This window comes from Aphelocoma coerulescens, chromosome 27 (genome assembly GCF_041296385.1).
Source record: "Aphelocoma coerulescens isolate FSJ_1873_10779 chromosome 27, UR_Acoe_1.0, whole genome shotgun sequence".
In the NCBI taxonomy this organism is placed as follows: Eukaryota; Metazoa; Chordata; class Aves; order Passeriformes; family Corvidae; genus Aphelocoma; species Aphelocoma coerulescens.
Genome location: NC_091040.1, coordinates 4,710,925 through 4,736,668, shown reverse-complemented (window position 1 = coordinate 4,736,668; position 25,744 = coordinate 4,710,925). Strand labels below are relative to the sequence as shown.

Genomic DNA, 25,744 nt, shown 5'->3' with positions numbered 1-25,744 from the left:
CAGAAGGCGGGGGGTAACGCAGGTTCTTGCTAACATATCCCTTGAGATTGATTAGAGAGAACCAACACTGAATGGTCCGTGTTTGTAAGTTCACACACGGAGGGTTTATTGTAGAACAGTGTGATTGCACAGGAAGACACGTCTGTAGCCATTTTGGTTATTATTCTCTGTAGCAACACAACAACATGAAAGCACTGCAAGATGAAAATGCAACCATATCACCCAGGGATGTGCACAAGGCAAAAGAAAGGAAGAGAGATAAAGGGCAAGATTGTGAAGATCTCTGCAACCATAGGCCCTGTGATTAGACTTGGTTGCTGCGCAGTCTTGGTCAAAGTGGTTGCCGACTGGACCTGTCAGGTTGTGGGGGAAGTCTCAAAGAAGTGGTGAGGAAAAGTCCCTGGGAAAATCCACAGAACACAAAATCTGTTGGGTTTATATTCACTCTGTTTCAGGTGGGGACGCCCAGGTTCCTCCCCTGGAGCGGGGAGCTTCACACTGCATCATGTAAAATGTTCCGGAGCCCTTGACACCTTCTAAGACAACCCAGCTGCCCGTCACACCCAGCTCAGTTGCATTGTTTTTGGCCCAATATGGCCCATCAGCAGAGATGAACACTGTCAGGCCACACACGAATGTCCTGGTGCTTCCCCTGCGGGAGGAGATGGACCCCCACAACCCAGTGGTCTGTGCAAGGGAGGGCAACTTAGAGTGACAGGAGGCACCAGCATCTACCTCCTGTCTCGTTTGAAGCCCATCATTCACCCTCTGTCTTATTAGATCAGAGGTTGGCCATCCAAAGCTCACCTCCCTCAGTTCCCCAAAGCACGCTGGTCTCCACAAATGGGGGAATGCTTTGAGTCATTATCCCTTGAGAGTTCAGTGTCTCACAGTCTTCAGGTGGATAGAATGAGTCAAACCTCTTCACTGACCCTGTCTACTCCAAGAATTTTATCTCTCTGACCAAACCATTCTTGTCTTCATGCTCAGCAGTGCCTCTGCCTAAGTCAAATGGTCTGATCTCCTCCCAGCCACCCTGCGCTGATCTCGCGCCTCTTGGTCCTGATGGTTTTTGCATTGCAGCCTGTGCCCAACCCGGGGGATGGCAGCAGCTGTGTGCTGAGCAGAGCAGCATCATTGCTCCCACCCTTCTCCTGGTTCCACTCCTGCTCACACAGCCCCGGATGCTGGTGACAGCTCTCGGTGTCTGTGATCATCAGTGACACGGACAATGGCATTGGGTGCACTCTCATAGCACTTTCGGATGTGGTTTATTGGCCATAGGGGTATTCAGCCAAGGTGATGATCTTGGAGGTCTTTTCCAACCTTAATGATTTGTGACTCTCAGCAATGACATGAAGCTGAGGGGAGCAACAGCTACACTAGAGGGGAGGGTTTAAATCCAGAGGGATCTTGACAGACTTGACAGAGGAATGGTCCCATGTGGAACATGGGAACTCCAACAAAGCCAAGTGCAAGGTCCTGCCACTGCTTTGGGGCAATCCTGGAAATCAGTAGGGACTATGGGGTGCATGGATGGAGAGCTGCCCTGCAGAGAAGGGCTGCAAAAATGGTCACACAGATGCATCACCCCTGCTCTGAAGGGCAGCTGAAGCATTTGAGGTTTTTCAGTCAGGAAAAGAGCAGGGTCGGGGGCACCTTATTGCTGCCTTTCAGTACATCAAGGGGTGGTGTAAGGAAGTTGGAGACAGACATTATATCAAGTGATTGGACAAGGGGCAGGAGTTTTAAACTGGAATAGGCTAGCTGGAGCTGAGGTACCCATGCCCATGGCAGGAGGTTTGGACAAGATGACCTTTAACAATCTCTTCCAATCAAACCCATTCTATGATCCCATGATAACATGGGTCTGTGAGAAGGCAGCCCATGGCACTGTGTCTCTCCCTTTCAGAAACCTTTCAGATCCATGTGATCTCCTGGAGTCTGAAGGGAATCCAGTACCTCTGTCTGGTTAGTGATATATTCACTGCTGAGTACTTGTGTCACAGTGTTGAGCTGAGAAAGGAAAAGAGTAAGAAGTGCAAACAAAGTGAATGTTTGTCCCTGGAATGTGTGGGGAAGTTCTATCCTCCCCCAAAAAGGCAGAGAAACTGAGAACCCAGAGGGTCACTCAGTGCACACTGAGCACAGCCAATGCCAGCCTGTGTTGCCAGCCAGTGCAAAACCAGCCCCAACAACCCCCTCCCAGAAACACCCCAGGGCAGCCTCTCTGCTTTGGGAGAGGGTCTGCAGGGCAAAGGATGACACAAAGGCATGGGCTGGAATGCAGCAGAATTTAATGGGTCAAAAGAGGGAAAAGAGGGGGATCCAGGTGGAGGCTCCAGGGCAGGGAGCAGCTTTAGCAGGGGAGGCCCCTCATGCCACAGAGGCCACTGCCCAAGCCTGAGAGGCCAAAGCCCCCGGAGCTGATGGGCACTCCACCAGAGCTGAGGATGCTGCCAACAGCAGCCGAGGTGGAGGATCCCACCACGGTGTTCTGTGGGAAGGAGCTGAGGATGGGCCCGGGCAGGGTCACCACCACAGGAGAGGGTTCGATGATGACGTTGGAGTTCTGGCACTGCTGGACACAGGGCTCATTGCAGCTGCTGGCCAGCGGGGTGGGGCCGCAGGGCTGGCAGGGCCGGCACGGGGTGAGGCAGGACATGTCTTGGGGCTGCAGGTGCACCTGGCAGAGAGAGCAGAGAGGAGCAGAGTACAAGGAGTGGGTGTGAAGCAGCCTTTCAGCCCACCATGAGGATGACCCTGTTTCTCTCAGTGGAAAAGACTCCCCAAATCATGACAAAGTCCATGGAGATGCCCACCTGACCAGTAGCTCAGGAGACACGTCAGCCAAGCCCCAGTGTCTGTCTCTGCCTCACCTTCTGCCTCCTTCCCTCACCCATGGCAAGGAGCCCCAGTGCTCAGCTGAACACAAGTGATGTGCTTAGAAATGCATTTGGAGGAGGACAAGGAGGAGGAGAAATGCTCCAAACTCACCTTATTCCCAAGGAGCTGGAGACAGGGAGAGTGGATGAGAGAGTGAGGAGAAGGAGGCGCTTTTATACTGCTCCTGAACTGCCCCAGGCCCACAGTCGCTGCACAGGGGCAACAATTTTCCTACAGACTCATCTCCCAAGCACAATATCCTCCCTAATGCCACAGGGCGTGTTTTGGTTTCCATCAATGCTGCCATTTCATTTCCTCCTTTCTGACATCCCCACTAGGTCATGGGGATCCCTTTCATGTTAAAGGATGAGAAGCCCAAGGATTTGACTTGCAAGAACACGTGAGTAATGGTTGGACTCAATGATCTTAGAGGTCCTTGCCGATCCTCATGATTCTCTGAGTCAATAATTCCCTGATCATTGGCAGGAATCAAGTCTCAAGCAGAACCCTGGGCCATTGGGCTTCTCAATATCCGGGGGAGGTGTTGGGTGTCTGGACCGTTCCTTGTTCCTCTCTCTCCTTACCTGTGATGTCCTTTGGCTGCAGAATGTGGAGCCTGACCTGGATGTCACACAAGCACAGGCCACTTTTCCAATACGTGCTGCCAGTGCTGAGAACACGTGTGACATGTGAGAGAGCTGCCAAGCACCCTTTTCCCAGTGCCAGGATGGAGCTGCACTTGCTGAAGGGGAATTCAGCCCTGCCTGGAACAAAGCCTGCAGACATCACACCCTCCTGCCTTGGCCTCACCCCAAAAGGCTGACACACGGCCAACGCAATATTAGAGCGTGACTTGTCACTGGTAGGGAGAGTCTCTCCCTGGAAATTTGTCTACTGAAGGCATTCCCTTGTCCTCCTGGGACGCATCCCAGCTGCCTCCATGTCTGCAGGGCAGGGAAGTGCAGTGCTCCTTGGTGTGTTTTGAGAGCTGGTTTTGTACCCAGGGCGCTTTGGAGCGCATCCCCTCGCTGAGCATCCCCAGGCATGTGGCACTGCAGTTTCCCCAGAGCTCTGGTGTGTTGCGGAAATGGAGGAGGTTTCCTGCCCTATCCAGTGGTGCTGGGTTGTTGTGTAGGCTGAGGAGGCATTTGGGGCATGGGAAAGGAGTGGATTTAAGTCCCAATGCCCAGCAGAAGCCATAGAGCTTTGGAGCCCAGGATGTGTCCCAAGCAGTGGGGAGGTATTTTCTGAAACCCCTTCTTTTGTCTCCAGACCACCCAGGAGAGCTCCCCTCCACAGCCAGATGTCTTTGACCTGGAAGATGAGTTCCCTGTGTCCACAGCTGTCCCCCATCAGAGTGTTCTCTTTTTATCCTGGACCTTTCCCGTTCCTTGGACCATGAGGTGCCCCTCTGGTGCTGCCGGCTTTTCCAATCTCTTTTGGTCATGGCAGGTGGCCGTGAAGGCCCATCTGACCTGCCAGATGCCTGACTGGATGGAAGTTGTCATGTTTGAAGTCCAGGGTCTGTAGATTGCTACTCGTAAGCGTCCTGACCATCTCTTCCTCCCTGTCCTCAGCTGCATTCCCTGACTGCTGGCACTAGCCAAAGGGTGTTTGGAGGTGTTTTCTTTGACACCAGCACTTGTGTGCCTGTCACGAGGTTGCACCCATTCATGTCAGTCCAGTCTGTCTGAATGTTGTTCCTCCTCTGCTGTGGGCAAGGTCTCCTTATTCTGCTCTTTCTGAGGAATATCAGGAGCCTGAGCCTGTGAGAAGAAATGTTGCCAGTGAAGACCAAAGGCCAGAAGCCCTGGGGAGCCTTCCCCTTTCCCATAACCCCTGTCCCCAGCAAAGCTGCCCCAGTCAGCCTTGGCTCAAGCCTCCCTTTTGCTGCTGCCCTGTGTGGAAGATCTTCTTGTTGTTTCCCACCACCAGCTTTGCTGATTCTGCTCCAGGTGGGCCTTGGCTTTCCTAAACCCAACCCTGGAATACTGGGACAGCCCAGCTAATGTTCTGCATCAGCAAAGGGCATCAGGACGAAGGGAGAGGAAAGCATTTCCGTGGAGAAGCAGTGGCCAGTGGGCATTGGAGTGAGGTGAGAGCGGGGAGAGAGCAGCAGGCAGGACGTGGTGCCAGGAGAGGAGCCTCTGGATGCTCTGCTGCTCTGTGCGGGGCAGGGCAGAGCTGGGCCTGTCCCCGCAGAGGCAGCTGCCAACAGTGGCAAGGCACTGCCCCCAGCCCACATCCCCTGCCTGCACGGGACCCTCTGGCACGGGGGGCACATGCTGTGCCTGCATGGACACGCTCTGACCGCGGGTATCCTCAGGCCTCGCATGGCACACGTGAAAGGAGCTGCAACACAGAGCAAGCATGTGAGAAATGAGGAAACGAAATGGCAGTGTTTATGGAAATCGAACCACAACGTGTGGCGTTAGGGAGGATATTTTTCTTTGGAGGCGAATGTGTTGGAAAATTACTGTCCTTGTGCAGCGCCTGTGGGCCTGGGGCGGTGCAGGAGCAGTATAAAAGGGGCACCTTCTCCTCGCTCTCTCATCCACTCCTCTCACCTCCATCTCCTTGGGATCAAGGTGAGTCTGAAGCCCTTTCTTTTCTTCCTCCTTTGAGCTTTCTGATCCCATTCTTTGCTTTAATCCCATGTGAGTTCTTGAGAACTGCTTGTCATGGGAGAGGGAAGGGGCAGAAGTTGTGCATGGAGAGAGGCTGGGTTTTGGCTGAAGTTTCTCCTGAGTTCTGGCTCAGGTGTGGAAGTCCCTGGGCTTGGTCGCTCTTCAGGAGATTCTTGGGGGCTTGAGCAAACAGTGAGGCTGTTGGGGCTCTCTGAGCAGCCTCCTGCGGTCTTGTCCTTCTCGTTGCTTTTCTTCATCATGGTGTGCCAACAGACTGCTCTGACATAGCCCTTCCTTGTACTCTGCTCCTCAATGTCCTGTCTGCCAGGTGCACCTGCAGCCCCAAGACATGTCCTGCCTCACCTCGTGCCGGCCCTGCCAGCCCTGCGGCCCCACCCCGCTGGCCAGCAGCTGCAATGAGCCCTGTGTCCAGCAGTGCCAGAACTCCAACGTCATCATCGAACCCTCTCCTGTGGTGGTGACCCTGCCCGGGCCCATCCTCAGCTCCTTCCCACAGAACACCGTGGTGGGATCCTCCACCTCGGCTGCTGTTGGCAGCATCCTCAGCTCTGGTGGAGTGCCCATCAGCTCCGGGGGCTTTGGCCTCTCAGGCTTGGGCAGTGGCCTCTGTGGCATGAGGGGCCTCCCCTGCTAAAGCTGCTGGTGATGGCCCTGGGGAAGGAACTCAGGGATGCACAGGGTGGAAGCACCCTGGGGACGCAGCATCGGCTTGTTGCTTCCTGAGGGACTGAGCCAGCCCAGCCCATGCCTTGCAGAAGGACAGGGCCAGCCTGGGCTCTCGGGAAGCACGGCCCATCCCTGCCTGTGCCCTCTGCCACTCTCTCCTTTCCCTCCTGTGTCCTTGTTGCCTTGTGCTCCCCTGGGCTGTGAGCCGCACTCAGCCAGCCTGGCGAGGAGCTGCTGGCCCTGCTCCCTCTCTGGATCAGGCAGATCTCTGCTGGGATCTCTGCCACAGACATGTGACAGAGTTTGTTAGGTGACCCTGGTGCTTTCTGCACTGAGGCTTCCCCTCAGAGCGACCTTGTTTGTTCTCTTTTGACTCATTAAATTTCTGTTGCATCCCAGCCCATGCCTCTGTGTCATCCTTTCCCTGTTATTGGTCTCCCACGATTCCCAGGGAGAGAAGTGTTGCTCTGGAATGGTTCTGTGAGACAGATTCAGGAGGAGGTGTTTCAGTGCCTTTTAGGACAGGAGAGTTAAATGTGCTTTATCACAGTATTGCTGCTTTCTAACCTTTTCCATGTGTCTGTGTTACGACCCACTGCAGAAGGCGGGGGGTAACGCAGGTTCTTGCTAACATATCCCTTGAGATTGATTAGAGAGAACCAACACTGAATGGTCCGTGTTTGTAAGTTCACACACGGAGGGTTTATTGTAGAACAGTGTGATTGCACAGGAAGACACGTCTGTAGCCATTTTGGTTATTATTCTCTATAGCAACACAACAACATGAAAGCACTGCAAGATGAAAATGCAACCACATCACCCAGGGATGTGCACAAGGCAAAAGAAAGGAAGAGAGATAAAGGGCAAGATTGTGAAGATCTCTGCAACCATAGGCCCTGTGATTAGACTTGGTTGCTGCGCAGTCTTGGTCAAAGTGGTTGCCGACTGGACCTGTCAGGTTGTGGGGGAAGTCTCAAAGAAGTGGTGAGGAAAAGTCCCTGGGAAAATCCACAGAACACAAAATCTGTTGGGTTTATATTCACTCTGTTTCAGGTGGGGACGCCCAGGTTCCTCCCCTGGAGCGGGGAGCTTCACACTGCATCATGTAAAATGTTCCGGAGCCCTTGACACCTTCTAAGACAACCCAGCTGCCCGTCACACCCAGCTCAGTTGCATTGTTTTTGGCCCAATATGGCCCATCAGCAGAGATGAACACTGTCAGGCCACACACGAATGTCCTGGTGCTTCCCCTGCGGGAGGAGATGGACCCCCACAACCCAGTGGTCTGTGCAAGGGAGGGCAACTTAGAGTAACAGGAGGCACCAGCATCTACCTCCTGTCTCGTTTGAAGCCCATCATTCACCCTCTGTCTTATTAGATCAGAGGTTGGCCATCCAAAGCTCACCTCCCTCAGTTCCCCAAAGCACGCTGGTCTCCACAAATGGGGGAATGCTTTGAGTCATTATCCCTTGAGAGTTCAGTGTCTCACAGTCTTCAGGTGGATAGAATGAGTCAAACCTCTTCACTGACCCTGTCTACTCCAAGAATTTTATCTCTCTGACCAAACCATTCTTGTCTTCATGCTCAGCAGTGCCTCTGCCTAAGTCAAATGGTCTGATCTCCTCCCAGCCACCCTGCGCTGAACTCGCGCCTCTTGGTCCTGGAGGTTCTTGCATTGCAGCCTGTGCCCAACCCGGGGGATGGCAGCAGCTGTGTGCTGAGAAGAGCAGCATCATTGCTCCCACCCTTCTCCTGGTTCCACTCCTGCTCACACAGCCCAGGATGCTGGTGACAGCTCTCGGTGTCTGTGATCATCAGTGACACGGACAATGGCATTGGGTGCACTCTCATAGCACTTTCGGATGTGGTTTATTGGCCATAGGGGTATTCAGCCAAGGTGATGATCTTGGAGGTCTTTTCCAACCTTAATGATTTGTGACTCTCAGCAATGACATGAAGCTGAGGGGAGCAACAGCTACACTAGAGGGGAGGGTTTAAATCCAGAGGGATCTTGACAGACTTGACAGAGGAATGGTCCCATGTGGAACATGGGAACTCCAACAAAGCCAAGTGCAAGGTCCTGCCACTGCTTTGGGGCAATCCTGGAAATCAGTAGGGACTATGGGGTGCATGGATGGAGAGCTGCCCTGCAGAGAAGGGCTGCAAAAATGGTCACACAGATGCATCACCCCTGCTCTGAAGGGCAGCTGAAGCATTTGAGGTTTTTCAGTCAGGAAAAGAGCAGGGTCGGGGGCACCTTATTGCTGCCTTTCAGTACATCAAGGGGTGGTGTAAGGAAGTTGGAGACAGACATTATATCAAGTGATTGGACAAGGGGCAGGAGTTTTAAACTGGAATAGGCTAGCTGGAGCTGAGGTACCCATGCCCATGGCAGGAGGTTTGGACAAGATGACCTTTAACAATCTCTTCCAATCAAACCCATTCTATGATCCCATGATAACATGGGTCTGTGAGAAGGCAGCCCATGGCACTGTGTCTCTCCCTTTCAGAAACCTTTCAGATCCATGTGATCTCCTGGAGTCTGAAGGGAATCCAGTACCTCTGTCTGGTTAGTGATATATTCACTGCTGAGTACTTGTGTCACAGTGTTGAGCTGAGAAAGGAAAAGAGTAAGAAGTGCAAACAAAGTGAATGTTTGTCCCTGGAATGTGTGGGGAAGTTCTATCCTCCCCCAAAAAGGCAGAGAAACTGAGAACCCAGAGGGTCACTCAGTGCACACTGAGCACAGCCAATGCCAGCCTGTGTTGCCAGCCAGTGCAAAACCAGCCCCAACAACCCCCTCCCAGAAACACCCCAGGGCAGCCTCTCTGCTTTGGGAGAGGGTCTGCAGGGCAAAGGATGACACAAAGGCATGGGCTGGAATGCAGCAGAATTTAATGGGTCAAAAGAGGGAAAAGAGGGGGATCCAGGTGGAGGCTCCAGGGCAGGGAGCAGCTTTAGCAGGGGAGGCCCCTCATGCCACAGAGGCCACTGCCCAAGCCTGAGAGGCCAAAGCCCCCGGAGCTGATGGGCACTCCACCAGAGCTGAGGATGCTGCCAACAGCAGCCGAGGTGGAGGATCCCACCACGGTGTTCTGTGGGAAGGAGCTGAGGATGGGCCCGGGCAGGGTCACCACCACAGGAGAGGGTTCGATGATGACGTTGGAGTTCTGGCACTGCCGGACACAGGGCTCATTGCAGCTGCTGGCCAGCGGGGTGGGGCCGCAGGGCTGGCAGGGCCGGCACGGGGTGAGGCAGGACATGTCTTGGGGCTGCAGGTGCACCTGGCAGAGAGAGCAGAGAGGAGCAGAGTACAAGGAGTGGGTGTGAAGCAGCCTTTCAGCCCACCATGAGGATGACCCTGTTTCTCTCAGTGGAAAAGACTCCCCAAATCATGACAAAGTCCATGGAGATGCCCACCTGACCAGTAGCTCAGGAGACACGTCAGCCAAGCCCCAGTGTCTGTCTCTGCCTCACCTTCTGCCTCCTTCCCTCACCCATGGCAAGGAGCCCCAGTGCTCAGCTGAACACAAGTGATGTGCTTAGAAATGCATTTGGAGGAGGACAAGGAGGAGGAGAAATGCTCCAAACTCACCTTATTCCCAAGGAGCTGGAGACAGGGAGAGTGGATGAGAGAGTGAGGAGAAGGAGGCGCTTTTATACTGCTCCTGAACTGCCCCAGGCCCACAGTCGCTGCACAGGGGCAACAATTTTCCTACAGACTCATCTCCCAAGCACAATATCCTCCCTAATGCCACAGGGCGTGTTTTGGTTTCCATCAATGCTGCCATTTCATTTCCTCCTTTCTGACATCCCCACTAGGTCATGGGGATCCCTTTCATGTTAAAGGATGAGAAGCCCAAGGATTTGACTTGCAAGAACACGTGAGTAATGGTTGGACTCAATGATCTTAGAGGTCCTTGCCGATCCTCATGATTCTCTGAGTCAATAATTCCCTGATCATTGGCAGGAATCAAGTCTCAAGCAGAGCCCTGGGCCATTGGGCTTCTCAATATCCGGGGGAGGTGTTGGGTGTCTGGACCGTTCCTTGTTCCTCTCTCTCCTTACCTGTGATGTCCTTTGGCTGCAGAATGTGGAGCCTGACCTGGATGTCACACAAGCACAGGCCACTTTTCCAATACGTGCTGCCAGTGCTGAGAACACGTGTGACATGTGAGAGAGCTGCCAAGCACCCTTTTCCCAGTGCCAGGATGGAGCTGCACTTGCTGAAGGGGAATTCAGCCCTGCCTGGAACAAAGCCTGCAGACATCACACCCTCCTGCCTTGGCCTCACCCCAAAAGGCTGACACACGGCCAACGCAATATTAGAGCGTGACTTGTCACTGGTAGGGAGAGTCTCTCCCTGGAAATTTGTCTACTGAAGGCATTCCCTTGTCCTCCTGGGACGCATCCCAGCTGCCTCCATGTCTGCAGGGCAGGGAAGTGCAGTGCTCCTTGGTGTGTTTTGAGAGCTGGTTTTGTACCCAGGGCGCTTTGGAGCGCATCCCCTCGCTGAGCATCCCCAGGCATGTGGCACTGCAGTTTCCCCAGAGCTCTGGTGTGTTGCGGAAATGGAGGAGGTTTCCTGCCCTATCCAGTGGTGCTGGGTTGTTGTGTAGGCTGAGGAGGCATTTGGGGCATGGGAAAGGAGTGGATTTAAGTCCCAATGCCCAGCAGAAGCCATAGAGCTTTGGAGCCCAGGATGTGTCCCAAGCAGTGGGGAGGTATTTTCTGAAACCCCTTCTTTTGTCTCCAGACCACCCAGGAGAGCTCCCCTCCACAGCCAGATGTCTTTGACCTGGAAGATGAGTTCCCTGTGTCCACAGCTGTCCCCCATCAGAGTGTTCTCTTTTTATCCTGGACCTTTCCCGTTCCTTGGACCATGAGGTGCCCCTCTGGTGCTGCCGGCTTTTCCAATCTCTTTTGGTCATGGCAGGTGGCCGTGAAGGCCCATCTGACCTGCCAGATGCCTGACTGGATGGAAGTTGTCATGTTTGAAGTCCAGGGTCTGTAGATTGCTACTCGTAAGCGTCCTGACCATCTCTTCCTCCCTGTCCTCAGCTGCATTCCCTGACTGCTGGCACTAGCCAAAGGGTGTTTGGAGGTGTTTTCTTTGACACCAGCACTTGTGTGCCTGTCACGAGGTTGCACCCATTCATGTCAGTCCAGTCTGTCTGAATGTTGTTCCTCCTCTGCTGTGGGCAAGGTCTCCTTATTCTGCTCTTTCTGAGGAATATCAGGAGCCTGAGCCTGTGAGAAGAAATGTTGCCAGTGAAGACCAAAGGCCAGAAGCCCTGGGGAGCCTTCCCCTTTCCCATAACCCCTGTCCCCAGCAAAGCTGCCCCAGTCAGCCTTGGCTCAAGCCTCCCTTTTGCTGCTGCCCTGTGTGGAAGATCTTCTTGTTGTTTCCCACCACCAGCTTTGCTGATTCTGCTCCAGGTGGGCCTTGGCTTTCCTAAACCCAACCCTGGAATACTGGGACAGCCCAGCTAATGTTCTGCATCAGCAAAGGGCATCAGGACGAAGGGAGAGGAAAGCATTTCCGTGGAGAAGCAGTGGCCAGTGGGCATTGGAGTGAGGTGAGAGCGGGGAGAGAGCAGCAGGCAGGACGTGGTGCCAGGAGAGGAGCCTCTGGATGCTCTGCTGCTCTGTGCGGGGCAGGGCAGAGCTGGGCCTGTCCCCGCAGAGGCAGCTGCCAACAGTGGCAAGGCACTGCCCCCAGCCCACATCCCCTGCCTGCACGGGACCCTCTGGCACGGGGGGCACATGCTGTGCCTGCATGGACACGCTCTGACCGCGGGTATCCTCAGGCCTCGCATGGCACACGTGAAAGGAGCTGCAACACAGAGCAAGCATGTGAGAAATGAGGAAACGAAATGGCAGTGTTTATGGAAATCGAACCACAACGTGTGGCGTTAGGGAGGATATTTTTCTTTGGAGGCGAATATGTTGGAAAATTACTGTCCTTGTGCAGCGCCTGTGGGCCTGGGGCGGTGCAGGAGCAGTATAAAAGGGGCACCTTCTCCTCGCTCTCTCATCCACTCCTCTCACCTCCATCTCCTTGGGATCAAGGTGAGTCTGAAGCCCTTTCTTTTCTTCCTCCTTTGAGCTTTCTGATCCCATTCTTTGCTTTAATCCCATGTGGGTTCTTGAGAACTGCTTGTCATGGGAGAGGGAAGGGGCAGACGTTGTGCATGGAGAGAGGCTGGGTTTTGGCTGAAGTTTCTCCTGAGTTCTGGCTCAGGTGTGGAAGTCCCTGGGCTTGGTCGCTCTTCAGGAGATTCTTGGGGGCTTGAGCAAACAGTGAGGCTGTTGGGGCTCTCTGAGCAGCCTCCTGCGGTCTTGTCCTTCTCGTTGCTTTTCTTCATCATGGTGTGCCAACAGACTGCTCTGACATAGCCCTTCCTTGTACTCTGCTCCTCAATGTCCTGTCTGCCAGGTGCACCTGCAGCCCCAAGACATGTCCTGCCTCACCTCGTGCCGGCCCTGCCAGCCCTGCGGCCCCACCCCGCTGGCCAGCAGCTGCAATGAGCCCTGTGTCCGGCAGTGCCAGAACTCCACCGTCATCATCGAACCCTCTCCTGTGGTGGTGACCCTGCCCGGGCCCATCCTCAGCTCCTTCCCACAGAACACCGTGGTGGGATCCTCCACCTCGGCTGCTGTTGGCAGCATCCTCAGCTCTGGTGGAGTGCCCATCAGCTCCGGGGGCTTTGGCCTCTCAGGCTTGGGCAGTGGCCTCTGTGGCATGAGGGGCCTCCCCTGCTAAAGCTGCTGGTGATGGCCCTGGGGAAGGAACCCAGGGATGCACAGGGTGGAAGCGCCCTGGGGACGCAGCATCGGCTTGTTGCTTCCTGAGGGACTGAGCCAGCCCAGCCCATGCCTTGCAGAAGGACAGGGCCAGCCTGGGCTCTCGGGAAGCACGGCCCATCCCTGCGTGTGCCCTCTGCCACTCTCTGCTTTCCCTCCTGTGTCCTTGTTGCCTTGTGCTCCCCTGGGCTGTGAGCCGCACTCAGCCAGCCTGGCGAGGAGCTGCTGGCCCTGCTCCCTCTCTGGATCAGGCAGATCTCTGCTGGGATCTCTGCCACAGACATGTGACAGAGTTTGTTAGGTGACCCTGGTGCTTTCTGCACTGAGGCTTCCCCTCAGAGCGACCTTGTTTGTTCTCTTTTGACTCGTTAAATTTCTGTTGCATCCCAGCCCATGCCTCTGTGTCATCCTTTCCCTGTTATTGGTCTCCCACGATTCCCAGGGAGAGAAGTGTTGCTCTGGAATGGTTCTGTGAGACAGATTCAGGAGGAGGTGTTTCAGTGCCTTTTAGGACAGGAGAGTTAAATGTGCTTTATCACAGTATTGCTGCTTTCTAACCTTTTCCATGTGTCTGTGTTACGACCCACTGCAGAAGGCGGGGGGTAACGCAGGTTCTTGCTAACACATCCCTTGAGATTGATTAGAGAGAACCAACACTGAATGGTCCGTGTTTGTAAGTTCACACACGGAGGGTTTATTGTAGAACAGTGTGATTGCACAGGAAGACACGTCTGTAGCCATTTTGGTTATTATTCTCTATAGCAACACAACAACATGAAAGCACTGCAAGATGAAAATGCAACCACATCACCCAGGGATGTGCACAAGGCAAAAGAAAGGAAGAGAGATAAAGGGCAAGATTGTGAAGATCTCTGCAACCATAGGCCCTGTGATTAGACTTGGTTGCTGCGCAGTCTTGGTCAAAGTGGTTGCCGACTGGACCTGTCAGGTTGTGGGGGAAGTCTCAAAGAAGTGGTGAGGAAAAGTCCCTGGGAAAATCCACAGAACACAAAATCTGTTGGGTTTATATTCACTCTGTTTCAGGTGGGGACGCCCAGGTTCCTCCCCTGGAGTGGGGAGCTTCACACTGCATCATGTAAAATGTTCCGGAGCCCTTGACACCTTCTAAGACAACCCAGCTGCCCGTCACACCCAGCTCAGTTGCATTGTTTTTGGCCCAATATGGCCCATCAGCAGAGATGAACACTGTCAGGCCACACACGAATGTCCTGGTGCTTCCCCTGCGGGAGGAGATGGACCCCCACAACCCAGTGGTCTGTGCAAGGGAGGGCAACTTAGAGTGACAGGAGGCACCAGCATCTACCTCCTGTCTCGTTTGAAGCCCATCATTCACCCTCTGTCTTATTAGATCAGAGGTTGGCCATCCAAAGCTCACCTCCCTCAGTTCCCCAAAGCACGCTGGTCTCCACAAATGGGGGAATGCTTTGAGTCATTATCCCTTGAGAGTTCAGTGTCTCACAGTCTTCAGGTGGATAGAATGAGTCAAACCTCTTCACTGACCCTGTCTACTCCAAGAATTTTATCTCTCTGACCAAACCATTCTTGTCTTCATGCTCAGCAGTGCCTCTGCCTAAGTCAAATGGTCTGATCTCCTCCCAGCCACCCTGCGCTGATCTCGCGCCTCTTGGTCCTGGTGGTTCTTGCATTGCAGCCTGTGCCCAACCCGGGGGATGGCAGCAGCTGTGTGCTGAGAAGAGCAGCATCATTGCTCCCACCCTTCTCCTGGTTCCACTCCTGCTCACACAGCCCCGGATGCTGGTGACAGCTCTCGGTGTCTGTGATCATCAGTGACACGGACAATGGCATTGGGTGCACTCTCATAGCACTTTCGGATGTGGTTTATTGGCCATAGGGTATTCAGCCAAGGTGATGATCTTGGAGGTCTTTTCCAACCTTAATGATTTGTGACTCTCAGCAATGACATGAAGCTGAGGGGAGCAACAGCTACACTAGAGGGGAGGGTTTAAATCCAGAGGGATCTTGACAGACTTGACAGAGGAATGGTCCCATGTGGAACATGGGAACTCCAACAAAGCCAAGTGCAAGGTCCTGCCACTGCTTTGGGGCAATCCTGGAAATCAGTAGGGACTATGGGGTGCATGGATGGAGAGCTGCCCTGCAGAGAAGGGCTGCAAAAATGGTCACACAGATGCATCACCCCTGCTCTGAAGGGCAGCTGAAGCATTTGAGGTTTTTCAGTCAGGAAAAGAGCAGGGTCGGGGGCACCTTATTGCTGCCTTTCAGTACATCAAGGGGTGGTGTAAGGAAGTTGGAGACAGACATTATATCAAGTGATTGGACAAGGGGCAGGAGTTTTAAACTGGAATAGGCTAGCTGGAGCTGAGGTACCCATGCCCATGGCAGGAGGTTTGGACAAGATGACCTTTAACAATCTCTTCCAATCAAACCCATTCTATGATCCCATGATAACATGGGTCTGTGAGAAGGCAGCCCATGGCACTGTGTCTCTCCCTTTCAGAAACCTTTCAGATCCATGTGATCTCCTGGAGTCTGAAGGGAATCCAGTACCTCTGTCTGGTCCGTAATACATTCACTGCTGACTACTTGTGTCACAGTGTTGAGCTGAGAAAGGAAAAGAGTAAGAAGTGCAAACAAAGTGAATGTTTGTCCCTGGAATGTGTGGGGAAGTTCTATCCTCCCCCAAAAAGGCAGAGAAACTGAGAACCCAGAGGGTCACTCAGTGCACACTGAGCACAGCCAATGCCAGCCTGTGTTGCCAGCCAGTGCAAAACCAGCCCCAACAACCCCCTCCCAGAAACACCCCAGGGCAGCCTCTTTGCATTGGGAGAGGGTCTGCAGGGCAAAGGATGACACAAAGGCATGGGCTGGAATGCAGCAGAATTTAATGGGTCAAAAGAGGGAAAAGAGGGGGATCCAGGTGGAGGCTCCAGGGCAGGGAGCAGCTTTAGCAGGGGAGGCCCCTCATGCCACAGAGGCCACTGCCCAAGCCTGAGAGGCCAAAGCCCGCGGAGCTGATGGACACTCCACCAGAGCTGAGGATGCTGCCAACAGCAGCCGAGGTGGAGGATCCCACCACGGTGTTCTGTGGGAAGGAGCTGAGGATGGGCCCGGGCAGGGTCACCACCACAGGAGAGGGTTCGATGATGACGTTGGAGTTCTGGCACTGCCGGACACAGGGCTCATTGCAGCTGCTGGCCAGCGGGGTGGGGCCGCAGGGCTGGCAGGGCCGGCACGAGGTGAGGCAGGACATGTCTTGGGGCTGCAGGTGCACCTGGCAGAGAGAGCAGAGAGGAGCAGAGTACAAGGAGTGGGTGTGAAGCAGCCTTTCAGCCCACCATGAGGATGACCCTGTTTCTCTCAGTGGAAAAGACTCCCCAAATCATGACAAAGTCCATGGAGATGCCCACCTGACCAGTAGCTCAGGAGACACGTCAGCCAAGCCCCAGTGTCTGTCTCTGCCTCACCTTCTGCCTCCTTCCCTCACCCATGGCAAGGAGCCCCAGTGCTCAGCTGAACACAAGTGATGTGCTTAGAAATGCATTTGGAGGAGGACAAGGAGGAGGAGAAATGCTCCAAACTCACCTTATTCCCAAGGAGCTGGAGACAGGGAGAGTGGATGAGAGAGTGAGGAGAAGGAGGCGCTTTTATACTGCTCCTGAACTGCCCCAGGCCCACAGTCGCTGCACAGGGGCAACAATTTTCCTACAGACTCATCTCCCAAGCACAATATCCTCCCTAATGCCACAGGGCGTGTTTTGGTTTCCATCAATGCTGCCATTTCATTTCCTCCTTTCTGACATCCCCACTAGGTCATGGGGATCCCTTTCATGTTAAAGGATGAGAAGCCCAAGGATTTGACTTGCAAGAACACGTGAGTAATGGTTGGACTCAATGATCTTAGAGGTCCTTGCCGATCCTCATGATTCTCTGAGTCAATAATTCCCTGATCATTGGCAGGAATCAAGTCTCAAGCAGAACCCTGGGCCATTGGGCTTCTCAATATCCGGGGGAGGTGTTGGGTGTCTGGACCGTTCCTTGTTCCTCTCTCTCCTTACCTGTGATGTCCTTTGGCTGAAGAATGTGGAGCCTGACCTGGATGTCACACAAGCACAGGCCACTTTTCCAATACGTGCTGCCAGTGCTGAGAACACGTGTGACATGTGAGAGAGCTGCCAAGCACCCTTTTCCCAGTGCCAGGATGGAGCTGCACTTGCTGAAGGGGAATTCAGCCCTGCCTGGAACAAAGCCTGCAGACATCACACCCTCCTGCCTTGGCCTCACCCCAAAAGGCTGACACACGGCCAACGCAATATTAGAGCGTGACTTGTCACTGGTAGGGAGAGTCTCTCCCTGGAAATTTGTCTACTGAAGGCATTCCCTTGTCCTCCTGGGACGCATCCCAGCTGCCTCCATGTCTGCAGGGCAGGGAAGTGCAGTGCTCCTTGGTGTGTTTTGAGAGCTGGTTTTGTACCCAGGGCGCTTTGGAGCGCATCCCCTCGCTGAGCATCCCCAGGCATGTGGCACTGCAGTTTCCCCAGAGCTCTGGTGTGTTGCGGAAATGGAGGAGGTTTCCTGCCCTATCCAGTGGTGCTGGGTTGTTGTGTAGGCTGAGGAGGCATTTGGGGCATGGGAAAGGAGTGGATTTAAGTCCCAATGCCCAGCAGAAGCCATAGAGCTTTGGAGCCCAGGATGTGTCCCAAGCAGTGGGGAGGTATTTTCTGAAACCCCTTCTTTTGTCTCCAGACCACCCAGGAGAGCTCCCCTCCACAGCCAGATGTCTTTGACCTGGAAGATGAGTTCCCTGTGTCCACAGCTGTCCCCCATCAGAGTGTTCTCTTTTTATCCTGGACCTTTCCCGTTCCTTGGACCATGAGGTGCCCCTCTGGTGCTGCCGGCTTTTCCAATCTCTTTTGGTCATGGCAGGTGGCAGTGAAGGCCCATCTGACCTGCCAGATGCCTGACTGGATGGAAGTTGTCATGTTTGAAGTCCAGGGTCTGTAGATTGCTACCCGTAAGCGTCCTGACCATCTCTTCCTCCCTGTCCTCAGCTGCATTCCCTGACTGCTGGCACTAGCCAAAGGGTGTTTGGAGGTGTTTTCTTTGACACCAGCACTTGTGTGCCTGTCACGAGGTTGCACCCATTCATGTCAGTCCAGTCTGTCTGAATGTTGTTCCTCCTCTGCTGTGGGCAAGGTCTCCTTATTCTGCTCTTTCTGAGGAATATCAGGAGCCTGAGCCTGTGAGAAGAAATGTTGCCAGTGAAGACCAAAGGCCAGAAGCCCTGGGGAGCCTTCCCCTTTCCCATAACCCCTGTCCCCAGCAAAGCTGCCCCAGTCAGCCTTGGCTCAAGCCTCCCTTTTGCTGCTGCCCTGTGTGGAAGATCTTCTTGTTGTTTCCCACCACCAGCTTTGCTGATTCTGCTCCAGGTGGGCCTTGGCTTTCCTAAACCCAACCCTGGAATACTGGGACAGCCCAGCTAATGTTCTGCATCAGCAAAGGGCATCAGGACGAAGGGAGAGGAAAGCATTTCCGTGGAGAAGCAGTGGCCAGTGGGCATTGGAGTGAGGTGAGAGCGGGGAGAGGGCAGCAGGCAGGACGTGGTGCCAGGAGAGGAGCCTCTGGATGCTCTGCTGCTCTGTGCGGGGCAGGGCAGAGCTGGGCCTGTCCCCACAGAGGCAGCTGCCAACAGTGGCAAGGCACTGCCCCCAGCCCACATCCCCTGCCTGCACGGGACCCTCTGGCACGGGGGGCACATGCTGTGCCTGCATGGACACGCTCTGTCCGCGGGTATCCTCAGGCCTCACATGGCACACGTGAAAGGAGCTGCAACACAGAGCAAGCATGTGAGAAATGAGGAAACGAAATGGCAGTGTTTATGGAAATCGAACCACAACGTGTGGCGTTAGGGAGGATATTTTTCTTTGGAGGCGAATATGTTGGAAAATTACTGTCCTTGTGCAGCGCCTGTGGGCCTGGGGCGGTGCAGGAGCAGTATAAAAGGGGCACCTTCTCCTCGCTCTCTCATCCACTCCTCTCACCTCCATCTCCTTGGGATCAAGGTGAGTCTGAAGCCCTTTCTTTTCTTCCTCCTTTGAGCTTTCTGATCCCATTCTTTGCTTTAATCCCATGTGGGTTCTTGAGAACTGCTTGTCATGGGAGAGGGAAGGGGCAGACGTTGTGCATGGAGAGAGGCTGGGTTTTGGCTGAAGTTTCTCCTGAGTTCTGGCTCAGGTGTGGAAGTCCCTGGGCTTGGTCGCTCTTCAGGAGATTCTTGGGGGCTTGAGCAAACAGTGAGGCTGTTGGGGCTCTCTGAGCAGCCTCCTGCGGTCTTGTCCTTCTCGTTGCTTTTCTTCATCATGGTGTGCCAACAGACTGCTCTGACATAGCCCTTCCTTGTACTCTGCTCCTCAATGTCCTGTCTGCCAGGTGCACCTGCAGCCCCAAGACATGTCCTGCCTCACCTCGTGCCGGCCCTGCCAGCCCTGCGGCCCCACCCCGCTGGCCAGCAGCTGCAATGAGCCCTGTGTCCGGCAGTGCCAGAACTCCAACGTCATCATCGAACCCTCTCCTGTGGTGGTGACCCTGCCCGGGCCCATCCTCAGCTCCTTCCCACAGAACACCGTGGTGGGATCCTCCACCTCGGCTGCTGTTGGCAGCATCCTCAGCTCTGGTGGAGTGCCCATCAGCTCCGGGGGCTTTGGCCTCTCAGGCTTGGGCAGTGGCCTCTGTGGCATGAGGGGCCTCCCCTGCTAAAGCTGCTGGTGATGGCCCTGGGGAAGGAACCCAGGGATGCACAGGGTGGAAGCACCCTGGGGACGCAGCATCGGCTTGTTGCTTCCTGAGGGACTGAGCCAGCCCAGCCCATGCCTTGCAGAAGGACAGGGCCAGCCTGGGCTCTCGGGAAGCACGGCCCATCCCTGCCTGTGCCCTCTGCCACTCTCTCCTTTCCCTCCTGTGTCCTTGTTGCCTTGTGCTCCCCTGGGCTGTGAGCCGCACTCAGCCAGCCTGGCGAGGAGCTGCTGGCTCCACTGCCTGTGTGGGCACCTGCTTGGAAAACAGCCCTTGGAAAACAACGGACTGTTGTTTGCCCTTGGTGCTCTCTGCATTGGCATCTCAGCTTGGATTGACCTAATTTTCCTGTTTTGACTCATTAAAGTTCTTTTGCATTGCAGCCCATGTCTTTCTCTCATTTATTCCCCGGAAGATCCTCTCCCAACACGCCCAGAAAGAGAGACGTTGCTCAGGGCTGGTTGTGGGAGGGCCTTGTGGGGGATGATTTTGCACAGGGTGTTAAGAAAGGCTCAATTTAAATATTCTTATTTATGCAATGGGTAACTCTGTTTTTTAATTTTCTCTACTGACCCGGGGCTGGAGAGCATGGCCGGATGCTCTTCAATGATCATAATGACAAGAGAGATGATTTTTGGTCTCCCCTAAAGCTTTCTCTTCCCTACACTCAGCAAGCCCTGGGCCTTCAGCGTCTCCTCTCCAGCCAAGTGCTCCAACCCCTCACTGTCCTGGCCACCTTACACCAAACTCGCTCCACTTGGTCCAGGTGGTTCTTGCATTGCAGCCTGTGCCCAACCCGGGGGATGGCAGCAGGCGAGTGCTGAGCAGTGCGACATCGTCGCTCCCACCCTTCTCCTGGTTCCACTCCTGCTCACACAGCCCAGGATGGTGGTGACAGCCCTCAGTGTCAGGGAGAGCAAGAGAGAGAGAGAGAGAGAGAGAGAGATACTTTTTGGTTGAAATAGATTTAAGAAAGAAAGGGCCAAAAGAGAAAACCCAGGAAAGGCGACATTTAAGGAAGTTGGAGGCAGACATTATATCAAGGCCTGCAGGGATTGGAGACGGAGCAAGACATTCAGTGTGAAATAGGGTAGATGTAGAAGGCACAAAACATAGAAATTGATGATGATGAGGGTGGTGAGGCACTGGAAAATATTACTTACAGAATGATGTGGTGCCCCAGCCTGGGAAGGGTCCAAGGTCAGGCTTAGCGGACTTTTGATTGACCTGATGTAGTGACAGGTATCCCTGTCCATGGAAAAGGGTTGGACTAGATGACCTTTACTGGATTCTTCCAGCTACTGAAGAATGTGTAATATGTCAAGATTACCTCAATTCAGGATCATCTCTGATGTCAGATAGTTCTGGTTCCAGCCAGGACTGGGTCAATTTTTGCAGCAGCCAGGAGAGGGCACGGCCAGGACTTGGAGGTATTTCTATGCCACTTCAGGTCATTGCTGGGGCCAGGAGAGGGAAGGGAGTCTCTTCAGGAAGGAAGGGCTCTCTTGTGGTTGGGGCAGTTGTGGCTGCAGTTGGGTTGGGAGCTCCAGGGTCGCATTTTGGCATGTGAGTCACTCTCTCTCTTGTACACTTTTGTTATTAGTATTGCTGGGATTATAGTTCATTTTCTTATCTCATTGCTGCTTCCAGTAAACTGTACCTATCTCAGCCTGTGATCTTTGCTTTTTGTGCCTCCAATTCTCCTCTCCTGCCCTCCCCAGTGGAGAAGGAAGGGAAGGGAACAGAGCAGCACGTGGTTTGATTTGGAGCATTAAAGTGGAGAATACCACTGTTAAACCAGGACAAAGATCTTTCTCTACTTGCCAGCCTAATCAGCAAGAAAAGGGATCTAATCATTGGAAGAGGCAGTGGCTGCCTCCCCTAGTCAAGGACATCTGGGAACTAACAAGGCTTAAAGATGTAGCTGTCCTGGTTTGGCCCAGGTAAGCAGGAGGGAGGATGGGCAAGACTCATGTTAATTGATACCAGCCCATGTTGGTACCAGGATGAGGTAGAGTGGGGAGAGGAAGAGGGACACTCTCGCTTCCAGGAAGAAGGGTGTTCCTTCCATTGGGAAAAAGCCTGGGGGATGAAACCATCTGGACTTGTTTACCGTTCCTGTAAATACTTTCTTTGTCTTACACCTTTTGTTATTAATATTGTGGCAGTTCCTGTTTGTTTTCTTATCTCATTGCTGTTTCCAGTAAATTGTTCTTATCTCAACCTGTGATCTTTGACTTTTGTGCTTCCAACTGGAGGGGAAGGGGAAGTGAGTGGTTGCCTGGAGTTTTTTTTAGCAGGACTACTGAATTGGAGAATACCATTCCTAAAACACAACAGTAGTAAATGAAGATGTTGTGTGCCAGTGGAGCAGATTGCAGTTAGCCTCTCTTCCTCCCAGACATCTTGTATGGAACTCAGTAACCAACCCCAATAGAGGGGCTGCACTTGGAAAGCTTCAACCTCTGAATTTCTGGGTACAAATAATGGCATGAAGAGTCTGGTGGGTATGGTTGATTTGGGGAATTCCACCGAGAACCCAGGCTTGTGCAGCACTGACATAAATAATCAGTGTCTCTTCTGAGTGTGTGATTATTGAGTTATTGCACAGTGGGTACCAAATCTGATTTTGTGGGCAACACAATCAAACCCATTCTGTGATTCCATGGTAACAGGGGTCTGTGAGAAGGCAGCCCACTGCTCTGTGTCCCTCATTTTGGGAATCCTGTGGTTAGGATGGGATCTCCTGGAGTCTGAGGGAAGCTGGTGCTTTCATCTTGTCAGTGGCACATTCACTGCTGAGTTTAGTGTCAAATGTTCAGCTTAAAGAGGAAAGGGAAAAGAGGTGCATGGCTGTCCCTGGACTATGTAGGGTATTTCTATTCTATTCTATTCTATTCTATTCTATTCTATTCTATTCTATTCTATTCTATTCTATTCTATTCTATTCTATTCTATTCTATTCCATTCCATTCCATTCCATTCCATTCCATTCCATTCCATGCAGCCCTGCCAAGAAGGACTTGGGGGTGCCTGTGGGATGATAGGCTTGCCACAAACCAGAACTGTGCTCTGGCAGCCCAGAAAGCCAACTGTGTCCTGGGCACCATCAAAACCATCTTGGGCAGCTGGACAAGGGAGGGGATTCTGGGAAACTGAGAACCCAGAGGGTCACTCAGTGCACACTGAGCACAGCCAATGCCAGCCTGTGTTGCCAGCCAGTGCAAAACCAGCCCCAACAACCCCCTCCCAGAAACACCCCAGGGCAGCCTCTCTGCTTTGGGAGAGGGTCTGCAGGGCAAAGGATGACACAAAGGCATGGGCTGGAATGCAGAAGAATTTAATGGGTCAAAAGAGGGAAAAGAGGGGGATCCAGGTGGAGGCTCCAGGGCAGGGAGCAGCTTTAGCAGGGGAGGCCCCTCGTGCCACAGAGGCCACTGCCCAAGCCTGAGAGGCCAAAGCCCCCGGAGCTGATGGACACTCCGCCAGAGCTGAGGATGCTGCCAACAGCAGCCGAGGTGGAGGATCCCACCACGGTGTTCTGTGGGAAGGAGCTGAGGATGGGCCCAGGCAGGGTCACCACCACAGGAGAGGGTTCGATGATGACGGTGGAGTTCTGGCACTGCCGGACACAGGGCTCATTGCAGCTGTTGGCCAGCGGGGTGGGGCCGCAGGGCTGGCAGGGCCGGCTCGGGGTGAGGCAGGACATGTCTTGGGGCTGCCGGTGCACCTGGCAGAGAGAGAAGAGAGAATCAATGCATGAGAGGTATTTGATGTGCCGCCTGTCACCCCTAAATGAGGGAGATCCTTTCTCTCAGCTCAGTGAGCTCCACCGATAATGATCAGAGCCATGGAGCACCCCAGCTAGCCCATAGCTCAGGAGACATCCTATTCTTTTTCCATCCTTTCTCCATGATATACTGTCCCTCTCCCATGGTAATCAGCCTCAAGACCCAGTACTTGGTTTGGGAATGTGAGAAGAGGTCCCAAAAGAGGATAATGTGGAAAGAGTAGAAGGACAAGGTAAATTAGAAGGAGGATAAGAACCGGCTCCAAGCTCACCTTGTTCCCAGTGAGACGGAATAGAGAGGTGTGGATGAGAGAGTGGTGAGAAGGGCCCTTTTTATACTGCTCCAGCACTGCCCCCAGCCCACAGTCACTGCATGAAGACAGCAATTTTCCAACACACTCATCTCTAAAGCAAAATATTTGACCTACTGTCCCAGGTTGTGTTTTAGTTTCCATCAACAGTGCCATTTCATTTCCTCATTTCTGACTCACCCTCTAAGTAACAGAGGCACCTTTCAAGTACCTGGATGAGGAACCTGATGATTTCCTGCTCAGGTACTCATCAATACAGGCAGAAGATGTGCTCTACTCACTGGAGGGGTCTGTGCACTCTGAGGTCTGGGGAAATCTGGTGGGTCTGTTTTCAGCGCCCTGTGCAGGACAGTGTGCACATCTTCCCACCAAAGCACCTCTTGGACACCTAAAGGCCCCCGTGCCAGACTCTGGACCCCATTCCTCTCCCTCCCTGCTGCTTCCCTGCTCATGCCAGGAGTCGCTGGGCATTGCCTCTATAGATGGGTGCACTGCAGTGCTGTTGTCAGATGCTTTCACTCAGGGAAATCTCCTTCTGGGGACACAATTGCCAATTTCCTTCTGAAAGTCACCCTTTCTTGTGACAGTCTCTGGGGTCCCCAAGCTATACTATCATTAGGCTTGCAGAAGAATGTTGTTCTCTCAAATTCCTTGATTCCTCAATAAACCTTGGACCTCTACTCTCCTGACACCACCATAAGCTTTAGCAGCAGCTGTGGGCACTGCCAGCAGCAGAGTCAAAGCCCTGCACACTTTTTGCAAACACAGTGAGAGTCCTGCAAGCCCCCTGGGCTGAGGGAGTGCTGACAACGAGGTCATGGAGAGGGCAGTGACCATGGGGCTGCCTGGAGCTGCAGTCCAGTGCTCAGAGATGGTTTTACTGGGTCATGGTGCAGCTGCCCTGGCTGTGGGGGAATTCAGCTCTGTGTGGGACGTGGGCCAACAGGATGCCAAAAGGCTGACAACTGGCCAATCCAAAATTAGAGCGTAACTTGCCACAGTCAGGGAGTCTACCCCAGGAAATTTGTTTACTCAAGGCATTCCCTTGCCCTCCTGGGATGCATCCCAGCTGCCTCCATGTCTGGAGGGCAGGGAAGTGTAGTGCTCACTGGTGTAGTCTGAGAGCTGGTTTTGTACCCAGGGCGCTTCTGAGCACATCCCCTCCCGGAGCATCCCCAGGCATGTGGCACTGCAGAATTTGAAGGCTGTAAGATCACAGTAGAGTTCTGTGCACAGTGATTCAAGAGTTCTTCCTTTTTCAGTGCAAGACTTCTTGGCACCTTCTTGGAGGCAGAAAAACTTGCGTGGGCCAAGTCCTCCAGTTCGTTTCCAGTGCTTACATGCTTTTTTGACAGCTGTGATTTCAAAGGGAGTTGAAAGTGACCTTTACCTGACACCAACCATCCCGCCTGTGTGCACAGCATCAAATCACACACACTTGTGTCAGGCCAAACTGTTTGGATGTTCCCACACTTATCCCATTGAACTGTGGGGAACTCTTCCCATATTCCAACAACCTGAGGAGCGTCAGGAACTCAAATTCCTGATCGCAACTTCTGCCAGTAAAGAACAATTCCAGGAACCCCTGGAGTACCTCTGCCAGGTATGTACCCCCTGCCCTCAGGGAAGCTGCCCTGTTGAGTACTGTGGCTGCCTTTGGCCAATTCTCCCTTTTCCTAGAAGACCACCTTGTTGCCCTCCGCGTGCTTTTCCTGATTCAGCTCCAGGTGGGCTTTGGCTTTCCTAACCCCACCCTGGATATTCCAATAGCCTGGCAAAGATCCCCCCCCAGAGCAAAGGGCAGAAAGAGGAAGAGAGATGAAACATTGGCACAGCCTGGCTGC

General features: G+C 53.6%; 7 protein-coding genes across 9 annotated transcripts; 3 read left to right on the top strand and 4 right to left on the bottom strand.

The window, feature by feature from the left end:
* Window positions 1-2,359: 2,359 nt before the first annotated feature.
* On the bottom strand, window positions 2,360-5,864 carry LOC138099380 (feather keratin Cos1-1/Cos1-3/Cos2-1-like). Of its 2 annotated transcripts, XM_068996573.1 has the most exons (3): window positions 5,840-5,864; window positions 2,998-3,035; window positions 2,360-2,686 (listed from the first exon to the last, which is right to left on the bottom strand). In XM_068996573.1, the coding sequence occupies exons 1-3, from the start codon at window positions 5,862-5,864 to the stop codon at window positions 2,360-2,362; spliced, it is 390 nt and encodes a 129-aa protein (XP_068852674.1). The 2 variants fall into 2 exon arrangements, with proteins under 2 accessions (XP_068852674.1, XP_068852675.1); XM_068996574.1 differs by lacking the exon at window positions 5,840-5,864 and having other exon boundaries at window positions 2,360-2,667; window positions 2,998-3,070.
* LOC138099381 (feather keratin 1-like) lies at window positions 2,664-6,168 on the top strand. Its single transcript, XM_068996575.1, has 3 exons — window positions 2,664-2,688; window positions 5,437-5,474; window positions 5,842-6,168. Exons 1-3 carry the CDS (start codon window positions 2,664-2,666, stop codon window positions 6,166-6,168), a joined length of 390 nt encoding a protein of 129 aa, XP_068852676.1.
* Window positions 6,169-9,157: 2,989 nt separating this feature from the next.
* On the bottom strand, window positions 9,158-12,662 carry LOC138099366 (feather keratin Cos1-1/Cos1-3/Cos2-1-like). Of its 2 annotated transcripts, XM_068996552.1 has the most exons (3): window positions 12,638-12,662; window positions 9,796-9,833; window positions 9,158-9,484 (listed from the first exon to the last, which is right to left on the bottom strand). In XM_068996552.1, exons 1-3 carry the CDS (start codon window positions 12,660-12,662, stop codon window positions 9,158-9,160), a joined length of 390 nt encoding a protein of 129 aa, XP_068852653.1. The 2 variants fall into 2 exon arrangements, with proteins under 2 accessions (XP_068852653.1, XP_068852655.1); XM_068996554.1 differs by lacking the exon at window positions 12,638-12,662 and having other exon boundaries at window positions 9,158-9,465; window positions 9,796-9,868.
* On the top strand, window positions 9,462-13,005 carry LOC138099367 (feather keratin 1-like). Its single transcript, XM_068996555.1, has 3 exons — window positions 9,462-9,486; window positions 12,235-12,272; window positions 12,640-13,005. Exons 1-3 carry the CDS (start codon window positions 9,462-9,464, stop codon window positions 12,964-12,966), a joined length of 390 nt encoding a protein of 129 aa, XP_068852656.1. The 3' UTR covers window positions 12,967-13,005.
* Window positions 13,006-15,954: 2,949 nt separating this feature from the next.
* Window positions 15,955-16,260, bottom strand: LOC138099123 (feather keratin Cos1-1/Cos1-3/Cos2-1-like). The gene has a single exon (XM_068996188.1). It carries the CDS (start codon window positions 16,258-16,260, stop codon window positions 15,955-15,957), a length of 306 nt encoding a protein of 101 aa, XP_068852289.1.
* LOC138099218 (feather keratin 1-like) lies at window positions 16,259-19,845 on the top strand. Its single transcript, XM_068996340.1, has 3 exons — window positions 16,259-16,283; window positions 19,032-19,069; window positions 19,437-19,845. The coding sequence occupies exons 1-3, from the start codon at window positions 16,259-16,261 to the stop codon at window positions 19,761-19,763; spliced, it is 390 nt and encodes a 129-aa protein (XP_068852441.1). The 3' UTR covers window positions 19,764-19,845.
* A 3,357-nt stretch (window positions 19,846-23,202) lies between these two features.
* On the bottom strand, window positions 23,203-23,912 carry LOC138099398 (feather keratin Cos1-1/Cos1-3/Cos2-1-like). The gene is made up of 2 exons (XM_068996602.1): window positions 23,862-23,912; window positions 23,203-23,529 (listed from the first exon to the last, which is right to left on the bottom strand). Exon 2 carries the CDS (start codon window positions 23,506-23,508, stop codon window positions 23,203-23,205), a length of 306 nt encoding a protein of 101 aa, XP_068852703.1. The 5' UTR covers window positions 23,509-23,529; window positions 23,862-23,912.
* Window positions 23,913-25,744: the final 1,832 nt, after the last annotated feature.

Excerpts from the sequence above, each read along its gene's own strand:
- LOC138099218 (XM_068996340.1), top strand. The coding sequence starts at position 16,259 with ATGTCTTGGGGCTGCAGGTGCACCT. Across the intron at positions 16,284-19,031 it reads TTGGGGCTGCAGGTGCACCT|TCATCCACTCCTCTCACCTC; the intron begins GGCAGAGAGAGC and ends CTCCTCGCTCTC. Across the intron at positions 19,070-19,436 it reads TCCATCTCCTTGGGATCAAG|GTGCACCTGCAGCCCCAAGA; the intron begins GTGAGTCTGAAG and ends CCTGTCTGCCAG.
- LOC138099380 (XM_068996573.1), bottom strand. The coding sequence starts at position 5,864 with ATGTCTTGGGGCTGCAGGTGCACCT. Across the intron at positions 3,036-5,839 it reads TTGGGGCTGCAGGTGCACCT|TCATCCACTCTCCCTGTCTC; the intron begins GGCAGACAGGAC and ends CTCCTCACTCTC. Across the intron at positions 2,687-2,997 it reads TCCAGCTCCTTGGGAATAAG|GTGCACCTGCAGCCCCAAGA; the intron begins GTGAGTTTGGAG and ends TCTCTCTGCCAG.
- LOC138099366 (XM_068996552.1), bottom strand. The coding sequence starts at position 12,662 with ATGTCTTGGGGCTGCAGGTGCACCT. Across the intron at positions 9,834-12,637 it reads TTGGGGCTGCAGGTGCACCT|TCATCCACTCTCCCTGTCTC; the intron begins GGCAGACAGGAC and ends CTCCTCACTCTC. Across the intron at positions 9,485-9,795 it reads TCCAGCTCCTTGGGAATAAG|GTGCACCTGCAGCCCCAAGA; the intron begins GTGAGTTTGGAG and ends TCTCTCTGCCAG.
- LOC138099381 (XM_068996575.1), top strand. The coding sequence starts at position 2,664 with ATGTCTTGGGGCTGCAGGTGCACCT. Across the intron at positions 2,689-5,436 it reads TTGGGGCTGCAGGTGCACCT|TCATCCACTCCTCTCACCTC; the intron begins GGCAGAGAGAGC and ends CTCCTCGCTCTC. Across the intron at positions 5,475-5,841 it reads TCCATCTCCTTGGGATCAAG|GTGCACCTGCAGCCCCAAGA; the intron begins GTGAGTCTGAAG and ends CCTGTCTGCCAG.
- LOC138099123 (XM_068996188.1), bottom strand. The coding sequence starts at position 16,260 with ATGTCCTGCCTCACCTCGTGCCGGCCCTGCCAGCCCTGCGGCCCCACC.
- LOC138099367 (XM_068996555.1), top strand. The coding sequence starts at position 9,462 with ATGTCTTGGGGCTGCAGGTGCACCT. Across the intron at positions 9,487-12,234 it reads TTGGGGCTGCAGGTGCACCT|TCATCCACTCCTCTCACCTC; the intron begins GGCAGAGAGAGC and ends CTCCTCGCTCTC. Across the intron at positions 12,273-12,639 it reads TCCATCTCCTTGGGATCAAG|GTGCACCTGCAGCCCCAAGA; the intron begins GTGAGTCTGAAG and ends CCTGTCTGCCAG.
- LOC138099398 (XM_068996602.1), bottom strand. The coding sequence starts at position 23,508 with ATGTCCTGCCTCACCCCGAGCCGGCCCTGCCAGCCCTGCGGCCCCACC.